Below are 18,240 nucleotides of genomic sequence, written 5' to 3' on the forward strand. Positions count from 1 at the left end.
ATGCATCTGGTTTCTGTAGACTAACTAGTTTATTCCTTCATACATACTCTTCAGTGTTAAAAAAAATGAGTGATAACACAAAAAAGGCTACTACCAAGTCATTAGACTTGACGAACCCTTACTCTAGTTTAAAAAAAGTTTTTATCAATTTTGCTTACAGTAAAATAATGATTGTCTACACCAGCGCAACTTTAATTTTCCATATATTGTCACTTATCCTAGAAATTTATTACTTAGCCACCAATTTTAGTGTTGAACTTATTTGTCGGTATGGATGCATGATGTGTCTTATGACCTACGTAATAAAGACAAATAGTTTGATACGTTTTGTAAGTTTTGTTTCCAGATGGTTACTGCAAAATTTTTCGGAATGTTATTTTCCAATCAATTTAAATTATTGGAAGAACAATGTTTGTTGGATTTTTGGAAAGCTTTTAACTCTGGTCCAACAACGCAAAGATTAATTTTAAAAGAGTCTTCAAAAATGAATAGAAAAATACATTTGGCCCTAACTTTCTATGTCATATTGGCCATAATTATGCTTCCGATTTGGGAAGATGTGAACGATTTTTTTATGTTCAGTCAAGTATATGAAAATTATTTTGCAAATTGGGCCCCAGTTTTATATTATTTTTACATTTCTACCTTTGTTTGGTGTAGTTATTACTCGTTTCACTTCGCAGGGGTGATAATGTATCTTACGTTACTTCTCGATTTACAATTCAGATTAATCAATGATAAAATCACAGAAATTGATCAAAATTCCACTCAAAATGAAATATGCGGTACTCTACGTTTGTGCATTTCACATCATATTGCGTTGAAAAGGTGAGTGGATACAAAAACAAGACTTATTTCCTTAAAATCATTTTCAGATGGATGAATAAACTTGCCAACTCGGTGGACACAGCAATGCCTGTTTTTATTTTATTAGGAGCACTTAGTACAATAGCAGTTTCATTTTTTGTTCTCAACGTAAAATTTATTATTTGTGGATTCAAACAAAATTACTTATCATATTTTAGACATTGCAAAATACAAGTGTGATTTTAAAAATACGTTTAGCAACTATTACGGTTTGTAATCTCATTGTTGTAGCAACTTTTGCAGAACTTGGGCAAATATTTAGCGATCAAGTAAAAATAATGAACTCAAGCTTTTGCTCACTTACATACATTCTTTTAGAACAATTCACTTTTAGAGCATTTGATGGATTCTCCTTGGTATCTTTGGGATGTTGAAAATAGAAAAACACTTTTGATGTTTATGGCAAATTGTATGAAACCGAAAACATTTTCGTGGGGAGGTATTACACTTGATTATAGTTTTGCTCTTTCGGTAAGTAGAAAAATATTATAAAAATTATAATAAATTATTTGTTGCTTAGATCTTTAAAACATCATTTTCTTATGCTCTGGTTTTGTATCAATTAAGGGGTAATACCTTTTAATATTAAGCACAAAAAGCAATAGATTATACTTATTTAAAGTTTTGTCTTTTATTTATTAAGAATTCCTCTGACTTCTAACTCACGGTATTACGGCTACCCTTCGATTTTTTCTTATTTTACTAGTTTTATCACTTTTATGTATAACTTTTATCTTATTGCAAAAAACATTAACTCATTAGCGCTCAATCAGTTCTTCCAACGTATATTTAATTCAGCAGTATCTAATTTAATATTTTTATTCCACAAATTGCACTAAAATTATGTTTCAAAGGTTTAGAAGTAGCCTTCTTATGTGCCCAACAGAAATAAAAACGATTTAGTTGAGTAGAGTATTATCTGCCATTTTTTAACACTAATTTATTGAAAAAAATAAAAAAAATAAAAAATAGTTAGCATTAATGAGTTAATTAAAAATGTGAAACAATACAGTAAAACCTCACAACAATGAACAGCGATGGAGAATCTTGAATTGTCCGATGTGGAAACGTTTCCACTAATGGAAGGTGGAAGAATATAACATAAAATAAATGTTATATTTTTAATGAACAAATGGGTGTAATTCTGACATTGGAATGTGACAAAGTAACCACATAAAGTATATATGATCTGCTAAACTCTCAACATAATACCGATAAAGAAAGTTATTTATAGGGCTACGAAAGCATCATTCAATAAACTGTCCACCAAACATATTAAATATTAAATTAAATTAAACATATTAAAACATATTAAATGTTTGACTTGACTCTTGGAATTACTTCCAGGTTTTTTATACATAATGGTTGTGACATCAAAAAAGAACAAGGAAAAGAGTTTTTGTCAATCATTTTTGTTTAATACGCTAATGAAAGATGATTATACCGTTTTTGAGATCAATACCTACAAAGTATATGAGCTAGTCATGCACTTTAGATTAACTCTTAGTCAAAATTGAGTGTTACGACAATGAGTGGTAAAACAAAAAGAACTACTACCACCAGAAAAATAAACTTGGCAAACCCTTACTCTAGTTTAAAAAAAGTTTTTATCGATTTTGCTTATAGTAAAATAATGATGTTCTACACAAAAGCAACTTTAGCTTTCCATGTTTTGTCACTTCTTTTAGAACTTTATTATGTGGCCACCAATTTCAGTGTCGACCTTATTTGTCGTTATGGATGCATGATATGTCTCATGACTTATGTAATTAAAACCAAATAATTATTTTTTATGATTTTTTTCCAGGTAGTTACTGCAAAAGTAGTCGGGATTATGTTTTCCAAACCATTTAAATTGTTGGAAAAACAATGTTTATTTGTTTTTTGGAAAACTTATAACTCTGGTCCAACAACCCAACGATTAATCTTAGATGACTCTTTAAAAATGAATCGAAAATTATATTTGGCTCTAATGTTCTATCTTTTATTGGCCATAGTTTTGCTTCCGGTTTGGGGTGATTTAAACGAAATTTTTATCTTTAATCAAGTGTATGAAACGTATTTTAAATTTTGGGCCCCAGTTTTGTATTATTTTTACATCTCTACGTTCTTGTGGTGTTGTTATTATTCCTTCCACTTACCAGGGAGTATATTTTATCTTACGCTCCATCTCGATTTGCAAATTAGATTAATCAATGACAAAATCACCGAAATTGACCAAAATTTTTGTCAGAATGAAATTTCCGAAACTCTACGTATGTGTATTTCGCATCATATCGCATTAAAAAGGTAGATAAGCAAGTTCAAATTTATATTCTTACAATTTTTTTTCAGTTGGATGTCTAAACTGGCTAAACTGGTGGATGCAGTAATGCCAGTTTTTGTTTTGTTAGGAGCACTAAGTACTGTAGCTGTTTCATTTTTTGTTCTTAACGTAAAATTAACTATTAATTTATTCAAACAAAATTGATTGTTTCGTTTTAGACTTTGGAAAATACAAGTTTGATTTTAAAAATACGCTTAACAACTCTTACGGTTTGTAATGTCTTTATTGTATCAACGTTTGCAGAGCTTGGACAAATATTTAGCAATCACGTAATAATAATGAATTAAAAGTTCGCTAAGTAACACGAGCACTTTTAGAATAACACGGTTTTTGAGCATTTGATGAATTGTCCTTGGTATCTTTGGAATATTACAAACAGAAAAACACTTTTGATGTTTATGTTAAATTGCATGAAACCGAAAACATTTTCATGGGGAGGCATTACACTTGATTACAGATTTGCTCTTACTGTAAGTACAAAAAAGTGATTTCAAGAATATGATTATTTTGTTGCTTAGATCCTCAAAACGTCTTTCTCTTATGCCTTGGTTTTATATCAGCTAAGAGGCGAAACCAATTAACCATTACAATAAACCATTGACATCTTACTATGGCTGCGCTTGGCCAATGCTTACGCATATAAAAGCTGCTGTCAACATGGTTAAGCAACCATCAATTCGCATTAGTGGCAAAAAGCATTGGAACTTGTATGAAAGACAGTGGGAAAATTAGTTTTAATAGGCAATAGGGTATCCACAATAGTTCAGTTGGTTTACATTTAATACAATCATACATTACCTTGATTGTAATGTAGTATTTTCATTAATATAAACAAGAATACCCTTATTTCATGATACTAGTACCATGCGATCATTTAAATTTATAATTAGAGGAGGCGGTTTTGTGTCTTTGTGATTGATAAGCTAATACGAACCAAGGGAAAAATGTATTATACTTTAATAATACCTTTCAAAAGATATTATTTGGCTTTTAGTTTGATTAAATATCACATTCGGCATTTTCATCTAAATTAATTAGTTGCATAGGTCAGCTGATTTCATAGATTATAATTAATCTATGAAGTTAAGCAGCTCTGACCCCGGTCATTCCTTGGATGGGTGACCGGATAATGTAATGCCAAAAAACATCGCAACTAACTCGTCTTTCGGAGGAGAAATTGAATGCCGAAATCATATACTACGAAATTTTTGTACTAAAATTAGAGACATCGCTAAAACTCCTCGTTCTGACATAAATATAAAAACTTTTTTGCGCAACAATTATTTGAAATTTAGAACCGCAATTGAAAGAAAAAACGAAAACTGTACTTTCGATCAAAAAGCAGAAAATATGAATGCCATGTTACCAGAAATAATTGATTCAAGACATAGTCGCAATTTACCATTACGCAGCATAATAAAAAAGGATTTGTAAATAATATTTCAAGTTTAGTTTTAGAGATTTTTACATAAATACATAATGTGATGATAAGCATTTTAATAATAATTATAATTTTTAATTTGAACAATAAAAGTAAAAAAAAACTTCCTCAGTGGGTTGACACCTTGTCGTGGTGAGGGAGCTCAGTAGTTCTATCACAAAACCTGTGCAGAACGAAGCTAAGTACAACCAAAGTTTTAATCATCTTTTTTTATATTTTTTTTAAAACAGGAATAATTTTATTGTTAAAAGTATTCAAAAAAATAGAGAGCGTGATTACTCGTATTTCAAAATCTCATAAGATACGTTGATAGCAGTGTCTACAAAAAAAACGTAATGCAAATCTATAGGTACCTAATTATTTTGTTAAAAAAATTAGTTCCGAAATCATGTGCTTTAATTTTATACCACTATTAGAGAAATCGCTAAAATTCCTATTTGTGCCGATACATTTCTCTGTCTTGAACAAATGCAATAAAATTATTATCTTGTGGGTCACCCCAATGGTGGTTACCTCCAGCGGTGCGTCCTAAACCCGTCATAAATCTTCTTCCAGCTAGCTACGCATTCGAAGAAGGATGCATTAAAAGTTGCCTACTTACAATTTAATTTTTGCTTTATATCTAACAATTAAGAACAGTTAACAAAAATCTAAAATATCTCAAGTCTGTATTTTTAAATTTCCTATAAAATGGTTTTTTTAAATTCTCAATACAATGCACCGTTATCAAAAATTCGTATCAACTTCATTAACAGACATTTTATTTAATAAAAAAATATCTAGGCATTTATTTCAATCAAAAATGAATCTTCGACCTACATTTACTTATAAAGAAACACTGCAAATGTCAAGAAACTCTTCAAGTCTAAATTTGCGGCTAAAAACAGTAAAAACAGTTTACACGTAAAACGTATGCGCCAGCTCCCAGAGGGTCTAGAGCCTTAAGCGCTGTTGTTTTTAAGTCAGTAACTCAAAACTAATGGATTCTTGAAAAAACATTATTAAAATATACTAGAAAGCCACAAAACCCAAACTAATAACTACCTTTTAAATGTTCCGTCGGTCCCGGTCACTACTAGTGGTCGTTAGGTCAGGTGATGCGACCTGAAAACTCTGGCACTTGGGTGATGGCATTACCACCATACGCATATTTATATTTATTTTTATTTTTATCTAAATTAAAAACCTGACAAAGTCTACTCTAATTATAAATCAAATGATCACACGGTATAAAAAACAGCTCATTCTAAATAATTGATAAATACTGATTTACCTATGATTATTGTTGAAAATTGTCACTTTTATACTATCCATCGATACTGTAAATATGTAGTTACCAAACTGTGCAATTAGTTAGTTAGTAGTAATTAGTCGTGTAACTAGTTTACGGTTGTGCGATTATTTGGGGGTTTTACGTAATTTTATTTTTAGACACTGTCAAAATTTACAGTTTGTTTGCTGTCTAAGAAAGTTTTGACAACTGTTTGGCATATTTCGAAACTGATAAACGCTGATACTACCTTAGACTATGAATTATCTCCTGATGGAGCAAAAGATGTGGTGTTGATTAAATTTTTAGGTAAGAATGCAAGGTAAATATTTGTTGTTTTTAACAACATTATTAAATACAACACTACAGATATGGAGATTAGCAAATCCAAAAAACCCGTTTTTCTCTAGCTAAAAATTTCGTTTTGCCACCATTGAGTTTGATGTGTTGCCTACCTGTGTTGACAACAAAATTTTTGCTCAAGCGCAGTCTATCATTGTAGGAGATTAATGCAATAAACAGAGAAATGAATTGTTATTAAAGTTTGTATTTATTATTCAAAAAATTCTTCTAATTTCTACCCGATTTGAACACATTGTTTATAAATTTTAGATGTTGCAAAATACACGTTTGATTTAAAAAAAAAGTATAGCAACTGCTACGATTTGTAGTCTTATTCTTGTACCAATTTTTGCAGAGTTTGGACAAATATTTAACAATCAAGTAACAATAGTGAAGTTAAACTTTTGCTTATTTACTTAAATACTTTTAAGACAAATCACTTTTTGAACAGATGATAGATTTTCCTTGGAAACTTTGAAATGTTAAAAACATAAAATCATATTTATGGGAAATGGTATGAAACCTAAAGAATTTTTGTGGAGAGGTATGAAATTTAATTAGTTGATTAAAGTTTTGCTATTTTGGTAAGTAGTGAAACTTGTTAATATTAAAATCCAATCTACTGCTTTTGTGTTTACAGCTAAAAGATTTCGCCTCTGAATTGGTACAAAACCAGAGCATAAGAAAAAGCAAAAGCAAGTTAAATAAAAATTTAAAAAAATCATAAAAAATAATTATTTGGTTTTAATTACATAAGTCATGAGACACATCATGCATCCATAACGACCAATAAGTTCGACACTGAAATTGGTGGTCACAATAAAGTTCTAAAAGAAGTGACAAAACATGGAAAGCTAAAGTTGCTTTTGTGTAGAACATCATTATTTTGCTGTAAGCAAAACCGATAAAAACTTTTTTTAAACTGGAGTAAGAGTTTGCCAAGTTTATTATTTTGGTGGTAGTAGTTCTTTTTGTTTTACACTCATTCTTGTAACACTCAAACTTGAGTAAGAGTTAATCTAAAGTGCATGACTAGCTTTTATACTACTTTGGAGGTACTGATCTCAAAAACGGTATAATCATCTTTCATTAACCCATTAAGCAAAAATTATTTACAAGAACTCTTTTTCTTGTTCTTTTTTTTGTTGTATTAACTATTATTTACAAAAAAACCTTGGAAGTAATTCCAAGAATCAAGTCAAACATTTAAAAAATTACAAATACTTACATATTTGTAACCATCCTGAAGCTGTTTATTGTTAAAGTTTAGTGTTGAAATGAAAAACTGTCTTGTATTAACATTTTTAATTGATGTTTATCTCAATAAAATAAAAATTATATAAAAAATTGTTAAAACCAGTAAAACGAGTAAAAATCGAGAGGTAAATAAGTGTACAAAACTGAGGAAATTACAAGACATCACAAGAACTCTGAATAAATAAAATACAAAGCTTTAAATAAGCACAGCTGAAAGGTTTTACCTCTTATTTGAAACCAGACTACTTATAAGAAGAAAACATGTTCAGAAAACTAATTAACTTTAAAACCTCACACAAATCCTTTTGATTTCACACGTTTTGCAGTAAACATCAAAAGTGTTTTTCTATTTTTAGGGCATAAGAAAAGGAGGATCTAGACAACGAAATAATTGTTTTAGAATCACTATTTTTCTACTTACAGAAAGAGCAAATCTGTAATCAAATGTAATACCCCCCATGAAAATGTTTTCAGTTTCATGCAATTTGCCATAAACATCAAAAGAGCTTTTTTCCAGTGATACCAAGGACAATGCAACAAATGCTCAAATGAGGGTTATTCTAAAAGTGGTTATTTTAATTAGCAACAATTTAAATTCACGATTTTTCTTGATTGCTAAATATTTGAACAAGTTCTGCAAACGTTGATACACTAAAGACATTACAAATCGTAAGAGTTGCTAAACGTATTTTTTAAATCAAACTTGTGTTTTCCAACGTCTAAAATGTAACAATTAATTGTGTTTGAATATTCTAGTAGTAAATTTTGCATTAAGAACAAAAAATGAAACAGTTACAGTACTTAATTTCTTATAATTTCTTCCGTTTCTTTTACGGTTACCCTTCGATTTTTTCTCGCTTAACTCGTTTTTTGTGTATAACTAACATCGTAATTGGAAGAACATGAATTATAAATGTGAAATACTACAAGACAGTTTTTCAACATCTTAATAAAACATCTTTACAATAAACAGTTCTACGGTGGTTATAAATATGTAAGTACTTGAAATTTATTAATTGTTTGACTTGATTCTTGGAATTGCTTCAAAGGATTTTTTTATAAATAATGGTCGTTAGGCATCAAAAAAACAAGAAAGAAAAGAGTTTTTGTAAATCAATTTTGTTTAATGCGCTAATAAAAGATGATTATACCGTTTTTGAGATCAATACTTACTAAGTGTATGAGCTAGACATCCACTTTACTACTTTAGATTAACTCTTACACAAGTTTCAGTGTTACGAAAATGAGTGGTAAAACAAAAAGAATTACCACTAAAACTATACATTTGTCAAACCCTTACTCCAGTTTCAAAAAAGTTTTTAGCGATTTTGCTTACAGTAAAATAATGATATTCTACACCATAACAACTTTAGCTTTCCATATGTTGTCACTTTTTTTACAAATTTATTATGTGGCCACCAATTACAGTGTCGAACTTATTTGTCGTTATGGACCCATGATGTGCCTGGCGATTTATGTAATTAAAACCAAACAATTGTGTTTTATTACTTTTTTTCCAGGTAGTTACTGCAAAAGTAGTCGGGGTCTTTTATTATAAAACATTTACAATGTTGGAAAATCAATGTTTATTCGTTTTTTGGAAAACTTGTAACTCTGGTCCAACAACCCAACGATTAATTTTAAACAAGTCTTTAAAAATGAATCAAAAATTACATTTGGCTTTAATGTCGTATCTTTTGTTGGCCATAGTTATGCTTCCAACTTGGGGCGATTTAAACGAATTGTTTATTTTTAGCCAAGTCTATGAGAGATATTTCAAGTTTTGGGCGCCCGTTCTGTATTATTTTTATATTTCTACGTTCTTATGGTGTTCTTATTATTCTTTCCACTTACCAGGGTGTATATTATATCTATCGCTACTTCTCGATGTACAAATCAAATTAATCAATGACAAAATCACCGAAATTGGCCAAAATTTCAGTCAAAATGAAATATCCGAAACTCTACGTTTGTGTATTTCACATCACATCGCATTAAAACGGTATACAAGCAAGTTAAAATTTATTTTCTTAAAATTGATTTCAGTTGGATGTCAACACTGGCTAAAATGGTGAACTCTGTAATGCCAATTTTTGTTTTGTTAGGAGCACTAAGTACTGTAGCAGTTTCATTTTTTGTTCTTAACGTAAAATCTACTATTAAGTAGTGTATTCAAAATTAGTTATTACGTTTTAGACGTTGCAAAATACAACTATGATTTTAAAAATACGTCTAGCAATTCTTACAGTTTGTAATTTTGTTATTGTGTCAACGTTTGCAGAGCTTGGACAAATATTTAGCGATCAAGTAAAAATCGTGAACTGAAATTTTTATTAATTAACATGAACATTTTTAGAATAACTCACTTTTTGAGCATTTGATAGATTGTCCTTGGTACCTCTGGAATGTCAAAAACAGAAAAACACTTTTGATGTTTATGGCAAATTGTATGAAACCGAAAACATTTTCATGGGGAGGTATTACACTTGATTACAGTTTTGCTATTTCTGTAAGTAAAAAAGTGATTAGATTAGTATTAATTAATTTGTTGTTTAGATCCTCAAAACGTCTTTTTCTTATGCTCTGATTTTATTTAAATTAAGAGGTGAAACCATTAGAAATTAGCATAAACATTAAAAAATTGTCTCTACTTAGGTTTTGTATTTTCCGCTGATATTTTTTGTAATTGTTCTAATTTTGTCCACCGATTTACTCGTCGATTGTTTTTATCAAATTTTGTGTATAATTTTTTTCTTATGTATGTTTTATGCTGTTAAAAATAAATTTGAAAATATTTTTTTTAATATTGTTTTTAACTAAAAAACAGAAATGCTTTATTTTCTTGTAGATATTAAAAAGTTTCTCCATAGGTCAAAAGCTTTTACAAAAAATACAGAATGTTTTAAATAATTGAGGACATGGATATTAAGGACAGTGTTAATTCTTAGTCTTTAGCGGTTTCAAAGGATATTTTTTTTCTAATTTATGGTCGTTAACTTCAAGAAAAGATAAAAGAACAGTTTTTTGTAAATGAACTTTGTTTAATGTGGTAATAACAGTTAATTACACCGGGTTTAAGATCAATAGAAAACCGAAGGATTCTTCTTACACAAATTAGCTTGCAACTAAGTATAGTGGTGCAAAATGCGCGGTAAAACAATAGAATCTACTACCAACCCTTACTCTAGTTTAAAAAAAGTTTTTATCGATTTTGCTTACAGTAAATTAATGATAAGCTACACCAAAGCAAGTTTAATTTTTCATGTGCTATCACTTATTTTGGAAGTTTACTATCTGGTTACCAATTTCAGTATTGAACTTATTTGTCGTTATGGATGCATGATGTGCCTTATGACTTATGTAAGTTAAAAGCATATAATTTGCTTATTGAATTTTTTGTTTCAAGGTGGTTGCTACAAAATTAGTCGGAACCATGTATTCGAAAAAATTGAAATTGTTAGAGAAACCATGTTTGTTAGATTTTTGGAAAGTTTATAACTCTAGTACAGCAACGCAACGATTAATATCAGAGGAATCGTCAAAAACAAATCGCAGATTATACTGTGCTTTAACGTGCTGTTTTTTCTTGGTCATAATTTTGTTTCCGATATGGGGCGATCTAAATGAGTTTTTCATATTCAGTCAAGTCTATGAGAAGTATTTTACATCTTGGGCCCCAGCTTTTTGTTATTTTTACGTTTCTACGTTATTGTGGTGTTGTTTTTACTGTTTCCACTTACCAGGAATTATAATGTATCTTACGCTACATCTCGATTTGCAATTCAAATTAATCAAGGATAAAATCACAGAAATTGACAAAAATTGCAGTCAAAAGGAAATATACCAGATTCTACGCTTATGTATTTCACATCATGTTGCATTAAAAAAGTACCTACATTTGGTGAAATTTAAGTTTTTCTCATAACTGTTTTCAGATGGATGGATAAACTTGCCGATTTGCTGGTAACCATAATGCCCTTTTTTTTCTTATTCGGAGCACTTAATTCTATAGCAACTTCGTTTTTTGTTCTTTACGTAAACTTCATTATTAGTGTAATCAATTCAAAAATAATTGTTTTAGACATTGCAAAATACAACCATGATTTTAAAAATACGTCTAGGAACCCTTACACTTTGTAATTTTATTATTGTATCAACGTTCGCCGAAGTTGGACAAATATTTAGCGGTCAAGTAAAAATAATAGACTGAAATGTTGCTAATGAACAAGAGCACTTTTAGAACAACTCGCTTTTTGAGCATTTGATGGATTGTCCTTGGTATCTTTGGAATATCAAAAATAGAAAAACACTTCTAATGTTTATGCTCAATTGCATGAAACCGAAAACATTTTCATGGGGAGGTATTACACTTGATTACAGTTTTGTTCTTTTTGTAAGTAGAAAAGAGTAATTACAAAAGTATTAATTATTTTGTTGTTTAGATTCTCAAAACGTCTTTGTCTTATGCCTCCGTTTTATTTAAATTGAGAGGCGAAACGTTTTAGCCATTAACATAAACAATAATAAATTGTCTTTTTTTGAGTCTTGTTTTTTATTTATCAAAGCATTCTTTCGATTTCTAGTTTTGCATACCGGTACAAGTGGGTATTTCTAGATTGTGTTTTTGTATTTAAATTTGAGTAAAAACACAGAAGGAAAATAGCATCGAAATAGTTAATTTCATTCCCATAGCTTCCCATAGCAACGTGTTTTAAATTTAATTTAATATATAATATAATATTAATTTAAAACACGTTTTTGATTCGAAAAAAATTGAATAACACTCATGCAAAAACACTTAAAGTTTTCGGGTGTCTAACTTTGGGCTTATGTTTTCGCTCTTGTAGTATTAATAACTAAAATTAGAATGGTTATATAATAAAATATTTTTTTAAATAATGCTTGGCGAATAGTAAAGATTCATTATGCTTTGGAACGTTTAAAAATGACTTTTTAATATTTAATGGTCGTTAGACATCAAGAAAAGAACAAGGAAAATAATTTTTGTAATTCAATTTTGTTTAATGCGCTCATAAAAGATGATTACTCCGTTTTTAAGATTAATACCTACTATTTAGTATTTACAGAGTGATTCTTAAACAGATCTGCAAAATTATCCCTGTGGTAGTATTAAATGAGTAGATGCTGCAAGAAATACTAAAAAAATACTTTGTATAACCGTTTCTGAAATAAAAATTTGTAATGTTATGGAAGAGATTCATCCTACGTCAATGATATGTTAGTAAGTGGTATTAGCACAGTTAGAGGAAAGCATGATCATCATTTAATGATTTCTAAGAATGTTTTTGATCAATGATTATTGTGCTTTACCGATATTCGTAATGAAAACCATCACATTTTTTTACAATACAACTAATTTAAATTCATGAGGGTCGTAAGTGTTATGGATTATTCCTACGAAATAAAAACGTAAATATGGTATAGATCCTCGCCACTTATCCTGGGAAAGTTGTGATTAGTTTTCGGTGTATTTAAGAATTACCCTGTATAAATATAAGCTAGAAATGACCTTAGATTAATTCTTACACACGTTTTAGTGTTACGAAAATGAATGGTTAACAAAAAGGACTACAGTCATACCTTGTTAATCCGATGTCAATAAAGCCAAGTTGATTCGGACTATGAAACAATTCTGATAACTGAGTGTACTTGTAGAATGTAAAATTTCTGTGCATTTTTAGGCTTTATCTATGTAATACGCATAAACAAGTAACAACAATAGTTATTATAATTACAATGTGAAGAGACGTGGAGTTTTTAATAAATACATCATAAGTATAAAATACATATTATTGAAAAGTTTTAACACTCTTAAAATAATTGTGGTTTAAATTAGATTAATCCAAATTACAGGGACAGGATAGTTGCCTGCCCAACTCTATTTAAGTTTGCTAAGACACTGCCGTTTATAACACTCGATAATTTAACTACTATTTCTGGTTTTTGTTTTATTGTCAAAGTGCTGTGTTTCCTCATTGGAGCCATTGTAACAACTAATAAGTCTAATAAGAATGCAAACTGATAATAATTATTCGGATTACAAAAGCTTCGGACTATCGAAATCGATTATAACGAACTCCGAAAATGCATCAAAATCAATTTGTTACATCCGAAGTTCGGAATAAGCGGTAAATTAAAAATTAATAAATAAGTATCTTTTGTGAAAAAAACATGAATTTTTTGGGAAACAGTAATATGTACACTGTGTGAATTTTATAGATGTGCAAATATTGTAAAAGGTGATAATAGAGCTCAAAGAAAGTGAAAATAAATTTGCATTATCCAAATGTTCATAGTTTCTGAGATATAGAGCGTTTTAGTCGGCGAATAAATTTGGAACCAATAAAAATTTTAAATCAGTCATGATCTCTGAGCTTAGTTCTTCAAAATATATTACACTGTGGTTAAAATTAGCAAATACAGCCATAGAACAAACAACAAGTTCTCCCATAACAAAATTATAAAAATGTAAAAATTTTGCACTGAATTTCATTTTCTCAAATGTCACCGCCTATTATTAGTCATGTCAACTTTGAAAAAAAGTACTCAAAAGTATATTTTTTTAAAACTATTTTTAGATGGATGGCCAACTTATCGATTTGCTGGAAGCAGTAATGTCTTTTTTTTTCTTGTTTTTTTTATTAATTCTGTTGCAACTTCGTTTCTTTTTTGTTTCTTTACGTAAACTTCATTACTAGTGTAATCAATTTACCAAAATTAATTATAGACTTTGCAAAATATTTAATGATTTAAAGATTTTTAAATTTCTCTTTTCTTTTCTAGGATATCTGTTAAAAATTACTGCAGGTATTTAAGAAGTTTTTGTTTTAGAAAAAATATTGCCATTATTACATTTTCTTCTATAACATGTACTTGTGTTGCTGTGTATTTTTGACGAAGTTACTTTTTTGGGTCTAGTTACAGAGATAGGAATTAAAAACAAAATTGGTTTATTTGACTAGTTTCGTACTAAATCTGCTTTTGTTTTTTCTTTTTGTTTTTTATTACTTTGTAGAAAAGCTTGTTTTCTTGACTAGCTTTTACTTTGTTCTCGAAATTTTTCTTTAATTTGTTTTTGGTCGTATCATTGTTTTTTTTTGTTTCTGTGATAACTAGTATTTTTCCAGTTTTTTCTTATTTCTATTTGTTTATCCATTTTTACTAAATCTTTATTCAATGTTTAATTTTATTTTTTGTTATTTAAAATACTGAGCCTTTTTGGTAAAAGAAGTGCATCTATCTACTGTAAAAATTTCACGTCTTTACTCGAATTTTTATAAATATTTATTAATAATTGATCTGATGTGATGGACTGTATGTCATAAAATTTTAACGTTTTTAGGGCATTAGGTATTAAACCATTAAAATATTAATGTAAATAATTTTGCACAAAATTTATGGATACAAACTCTGTGTATCACCTATATACATGCTGACGTTTTGCAGCTTTTTTTGGTAGAGCTTGTTCAGTTTTTTTTTTTTGAAAAAGCAAATTTATTTTAAAATTCTCTTCATTAAATTCAAAAATAAAAAAAATCAAATAGGGTCAGCTTGAAAAAAGAACGCTTGCAGTTGCATTCGAAAAGTTAAAATATGAATTATTCTCTTAATAAAACTTGTATATTTTTTCAATCTATAAAAAATAAAAACATTAACAGTAGAGTATTTCTTACTGATTAGTGATTAATGATTTGGTACTCAAATTGCAAAAGGCTAAATGACTATTACCTACAACTTGAACTTTGGTTCTTAAAATGGTTAAAACCTTATTTTTCTAGTATTCTCAGTTTTTGTGTAATACATTTTTATAAAGAAGTAGAAACCTAGTATTAGAAACGACAAATAAAAGTTTCTGAAGATGTTTTATTAAAAAATACTTTAGTTTTGTATTGTAACTTTTTTTAGAAACTGAAAAAATTTATTAATTTTCGAGCCTTGGAATCTGATAAAAACAAATCAGTAAATATGTGTCTGCTTTTAATTTCATTCTTTTTATCAATTTTCTCTAAAATTTTAAACTATTCTTTGTTTTTATTTAGTTTATTTGTATGAAATACAACCCAATTTTGCAAATTTAATGATTTAAAAAAAACGTTTAGCAACTTACTTTTGTAATTTCATTATTGTATCAACGTTTGTTGAACTTGAACGATTATTTAGTGATCAAGTAAAAATAATGAACTGAAAGTTCGCTAATTAACACGAACACTTTTAAAACACTCGTTTTTTGAGCATTTGAGGGATTGTCCCTGGCAACTTTGAATTATCAACTAGTTAAAAATAGTATTAATTATTTTGTTGTTTAGATCCTCAAACCATTTTTTAAGGCCCTGGTTTTATTTAAATTAAGAGGTGAATTTTAATAGGTTATAAGTATAAACATAACAAGCTCAAAGAAAAATAAATTCTGTTTGAAGTTTTGTAATTTTCTTATTAGTTCCTTTTAGTGGAAATTCAATATGCGATATATTCTCTCATAGTAATTTCATTAATATGCACAAAATAGAGAGACAGAAAAGTTAACTAGAAGAGGATTTCTAGAACCTCTACAATCGAAGAAGATTATTTGATTTTTTGATTATTACCGTAATTTGATTTAGAATGGATTTTTTTCAAAAATTTATTGTACATCAAAAGTAGAACAATTACTCGTTGTTAATTTTTCAAATGTAGAATATTTAGGGCTGATTTACAGTACGTTTTAATCGTAATTAAATTTTAATTTCGCTTTCTGTATACCGACCCTTAATGTTTGAACATTATTTATTAGACATCAAAATTTTATTACATGATATTTTTCCGATAACAGTTTAATGACAACATGGAAAGTTCTTCGTAATATAATTTGTGATGATTGTATGTTATACCATAATTAATTCTCAGCAAACTAATTGACTTTTTATTCAGTCTTTGTTCACTATCTTAACCCACAACCCTTGTCTTTAGTGGCTTGGAAATAATTGTGTACCCATCTGTACTAAGGGGGTGTACATCGAACAAGACGTCTGACCTATATTTGCATAATTTTGTGTGATATTTTGGACTCTTCATGTAAACACTATTCCTATAAAAGCGAGAGTTTTGTCCGAAAATGATAGTTCGCAAACTACTTCCAGCAACTAATAAAGTAAGTTACTTGTTCCAAAACCCCAATAAAATACGTGTTTCAACAGATGGACAAACGAGTTCTGCTCTTCTTCTTCCTCATTAACATTATTTACGTCTGGTCTTCACCGCACATGGTCCACTTGATGAACAAACGCGAAATTTTCTGCGGCACAAAACTGGCCGAGACTTTAGCAATGCTCTGCAAAGGGAACTACTACTCTCCGAATCCAAACCCAACCAAAAAGTCGAGTAAGAATCGATTTTTTGTTATGTTGCGAGTAATAACACTTTTCCAGCCAATGATATTTTCGCCTACAACGAATACGACGAGTATTTCCCCAACGAGAGCGACGACGAAAATCAACTCGATTTTCCGTTCCTTCAAAAAGAAGCGGTCAATTCGTTTCTTCCAATCAGATTTCGGAGGACCAGAGTTGGGATTGTGGACGAATGTTGCCGGAAACCCTGCTCTCTCAAACACTTGAGTTTGTACTGTGGACAATAACTTAATAATAGTGCTCGTAGTTACGCTAAAAAATTATGATATTTTTTGTAAAAGAATAAACGATGTTGCATACACTTTGTAGTTTTATTCTTTTCGTTTTGAGTGATTTTTTTCCCAAGGTTGTTCAAAAATAGCCGCAGCTTCGCTGTTGTATCAGACATAAAATACCAAACCATCATGCGTTTAAAAATAAATTCGTTGTGACAATGTCGGCTTCCTGCAGTTGCTTGAAGTTGTGTTCAGTTGTGGTTGCTTTATCGAACCTTGTGAGTGCATTTTTTGTTTGATTAACCCTGGAATCGACTTTTCAGACCTTGGGCTTGTACATATTGGCCGAAGGAATTTTGCTGTTAACGAAATATTTAAACAACGATGCCGACGTGACGGTAGGTTTCGTCGTGGTGGATTTCCAAATGGCCTCGTTTCTTATTTTCGTTGGTCTGTTATTATTAATAGGTATCATAAAGGTTGGTTCATTTTGCGCGCGTTTCAACGCTCATTTTTCGATTTTTTAGGGGAAAGAGAAACATATTTCCTTGTATCTCTTGTTGAGTTCGCTGATTTGGTTTATTATAACTATGTTGGCGGTTAGTTACATGATTTTTTACAATACAACAGGGATGACTGTTGAGATACAACACAGTGTGGAAAATAATTACACGACGGCTGAACCAAAACCCAAAGAAACGGTTCCGATGGAAAAAGCTGTGGGATTTTCGCTTGGCTTGATTGCGATTTGGTGCGGACAGTTGGGTGTTTATAAATTTCATGACCAAGTTATTGAGAAAAATATGATCAATGCGGGCCAGAGTTACGTCAGCTCTGCTATTCACAGCAGTTGAGGAAGCTTATTGGTTTATTTTCGTTTGGGAACTTATTAACCAAAGTTTAAGCTTTTTAATCTAAATGGAGATTAATCAGGCCACAAATGATAAGAAAACGAATTATGCTCGAATATTATGTTTCTTGTAATAAAATTCTCTCATATTTTATTTAGAAATATGGATCTGCTTGTCCTCATCATTGGAGAAATGCGGCGCCTCACAATTTTATTTTAATAAAGATCTGTTGAATTTATTGCCTTTTTCATTTATCCTGTAGTT

General features: G+C 29.6%; 2 protein-coding genes across 2 annotated transcripts; both read left to right on the forward strand.

Moving 5' to 3' along the window:
- Positions 1–16,497: 16,497 nt before the first annotated feature.
- On the forward strand, positions 16,498–17,211 carry LOC135267136 (LIRP-like). Its single transcript, XM_064358975.1, has 3 exons — positions 16,498–16,651; positions 16,698–16,881; positions 16,929–17,211. The coding sequence occupies exons 1-3, from the start codon at positions 16,616–16,618 to the stop codon at positions 17,135–17,137; spliced, it is 429 nt and encodes a 142-aa protein (XP_064215045.1). The 5' UTR covers positions 16,498–16,615; the 3' UTR covers positions 17,138–17,211.
- Positions 17,212–17,261: 50 nt separating this feature from the next.
- On the forward strand, positions 17,262–18,214 carry LOC103312864 (hypothetical protein). Its single transcript, XM_008194646.3, has 3 exons — positions 17,262–17,403; positions 17,449–17,604; positions 17,653–18,214. The coding sequence occupies exons 1-3, from the start codon at positions 17,344–17,346 to the stop codon at positions 17,977–17,979; spliced, it is 543 nt and encodes a 180-aa protein (XP_008192868.1). The 5' UTR covers positions 17,262–17,343; the 3' UTR covers positions 17,980–18,214.
- The last annotated feature ends 26 nt before the right edge of the window (positions 18,215–18,240 follow it).

This window comes from Tribolium castaneum, chromosome 9, assembly GCF_031307605.1.
Source record: "Tribolium castaneum strain GA2 chromosome 9, icTriCast1.1, whole genome shotgun sequence".
Classification (NCBI taxonomy): Eukaryota; Metazoa; Arthropoda; class Insecta; order Coleoptera; family Tenebrionidae; genus Tribolium; species Tribolium castaneum.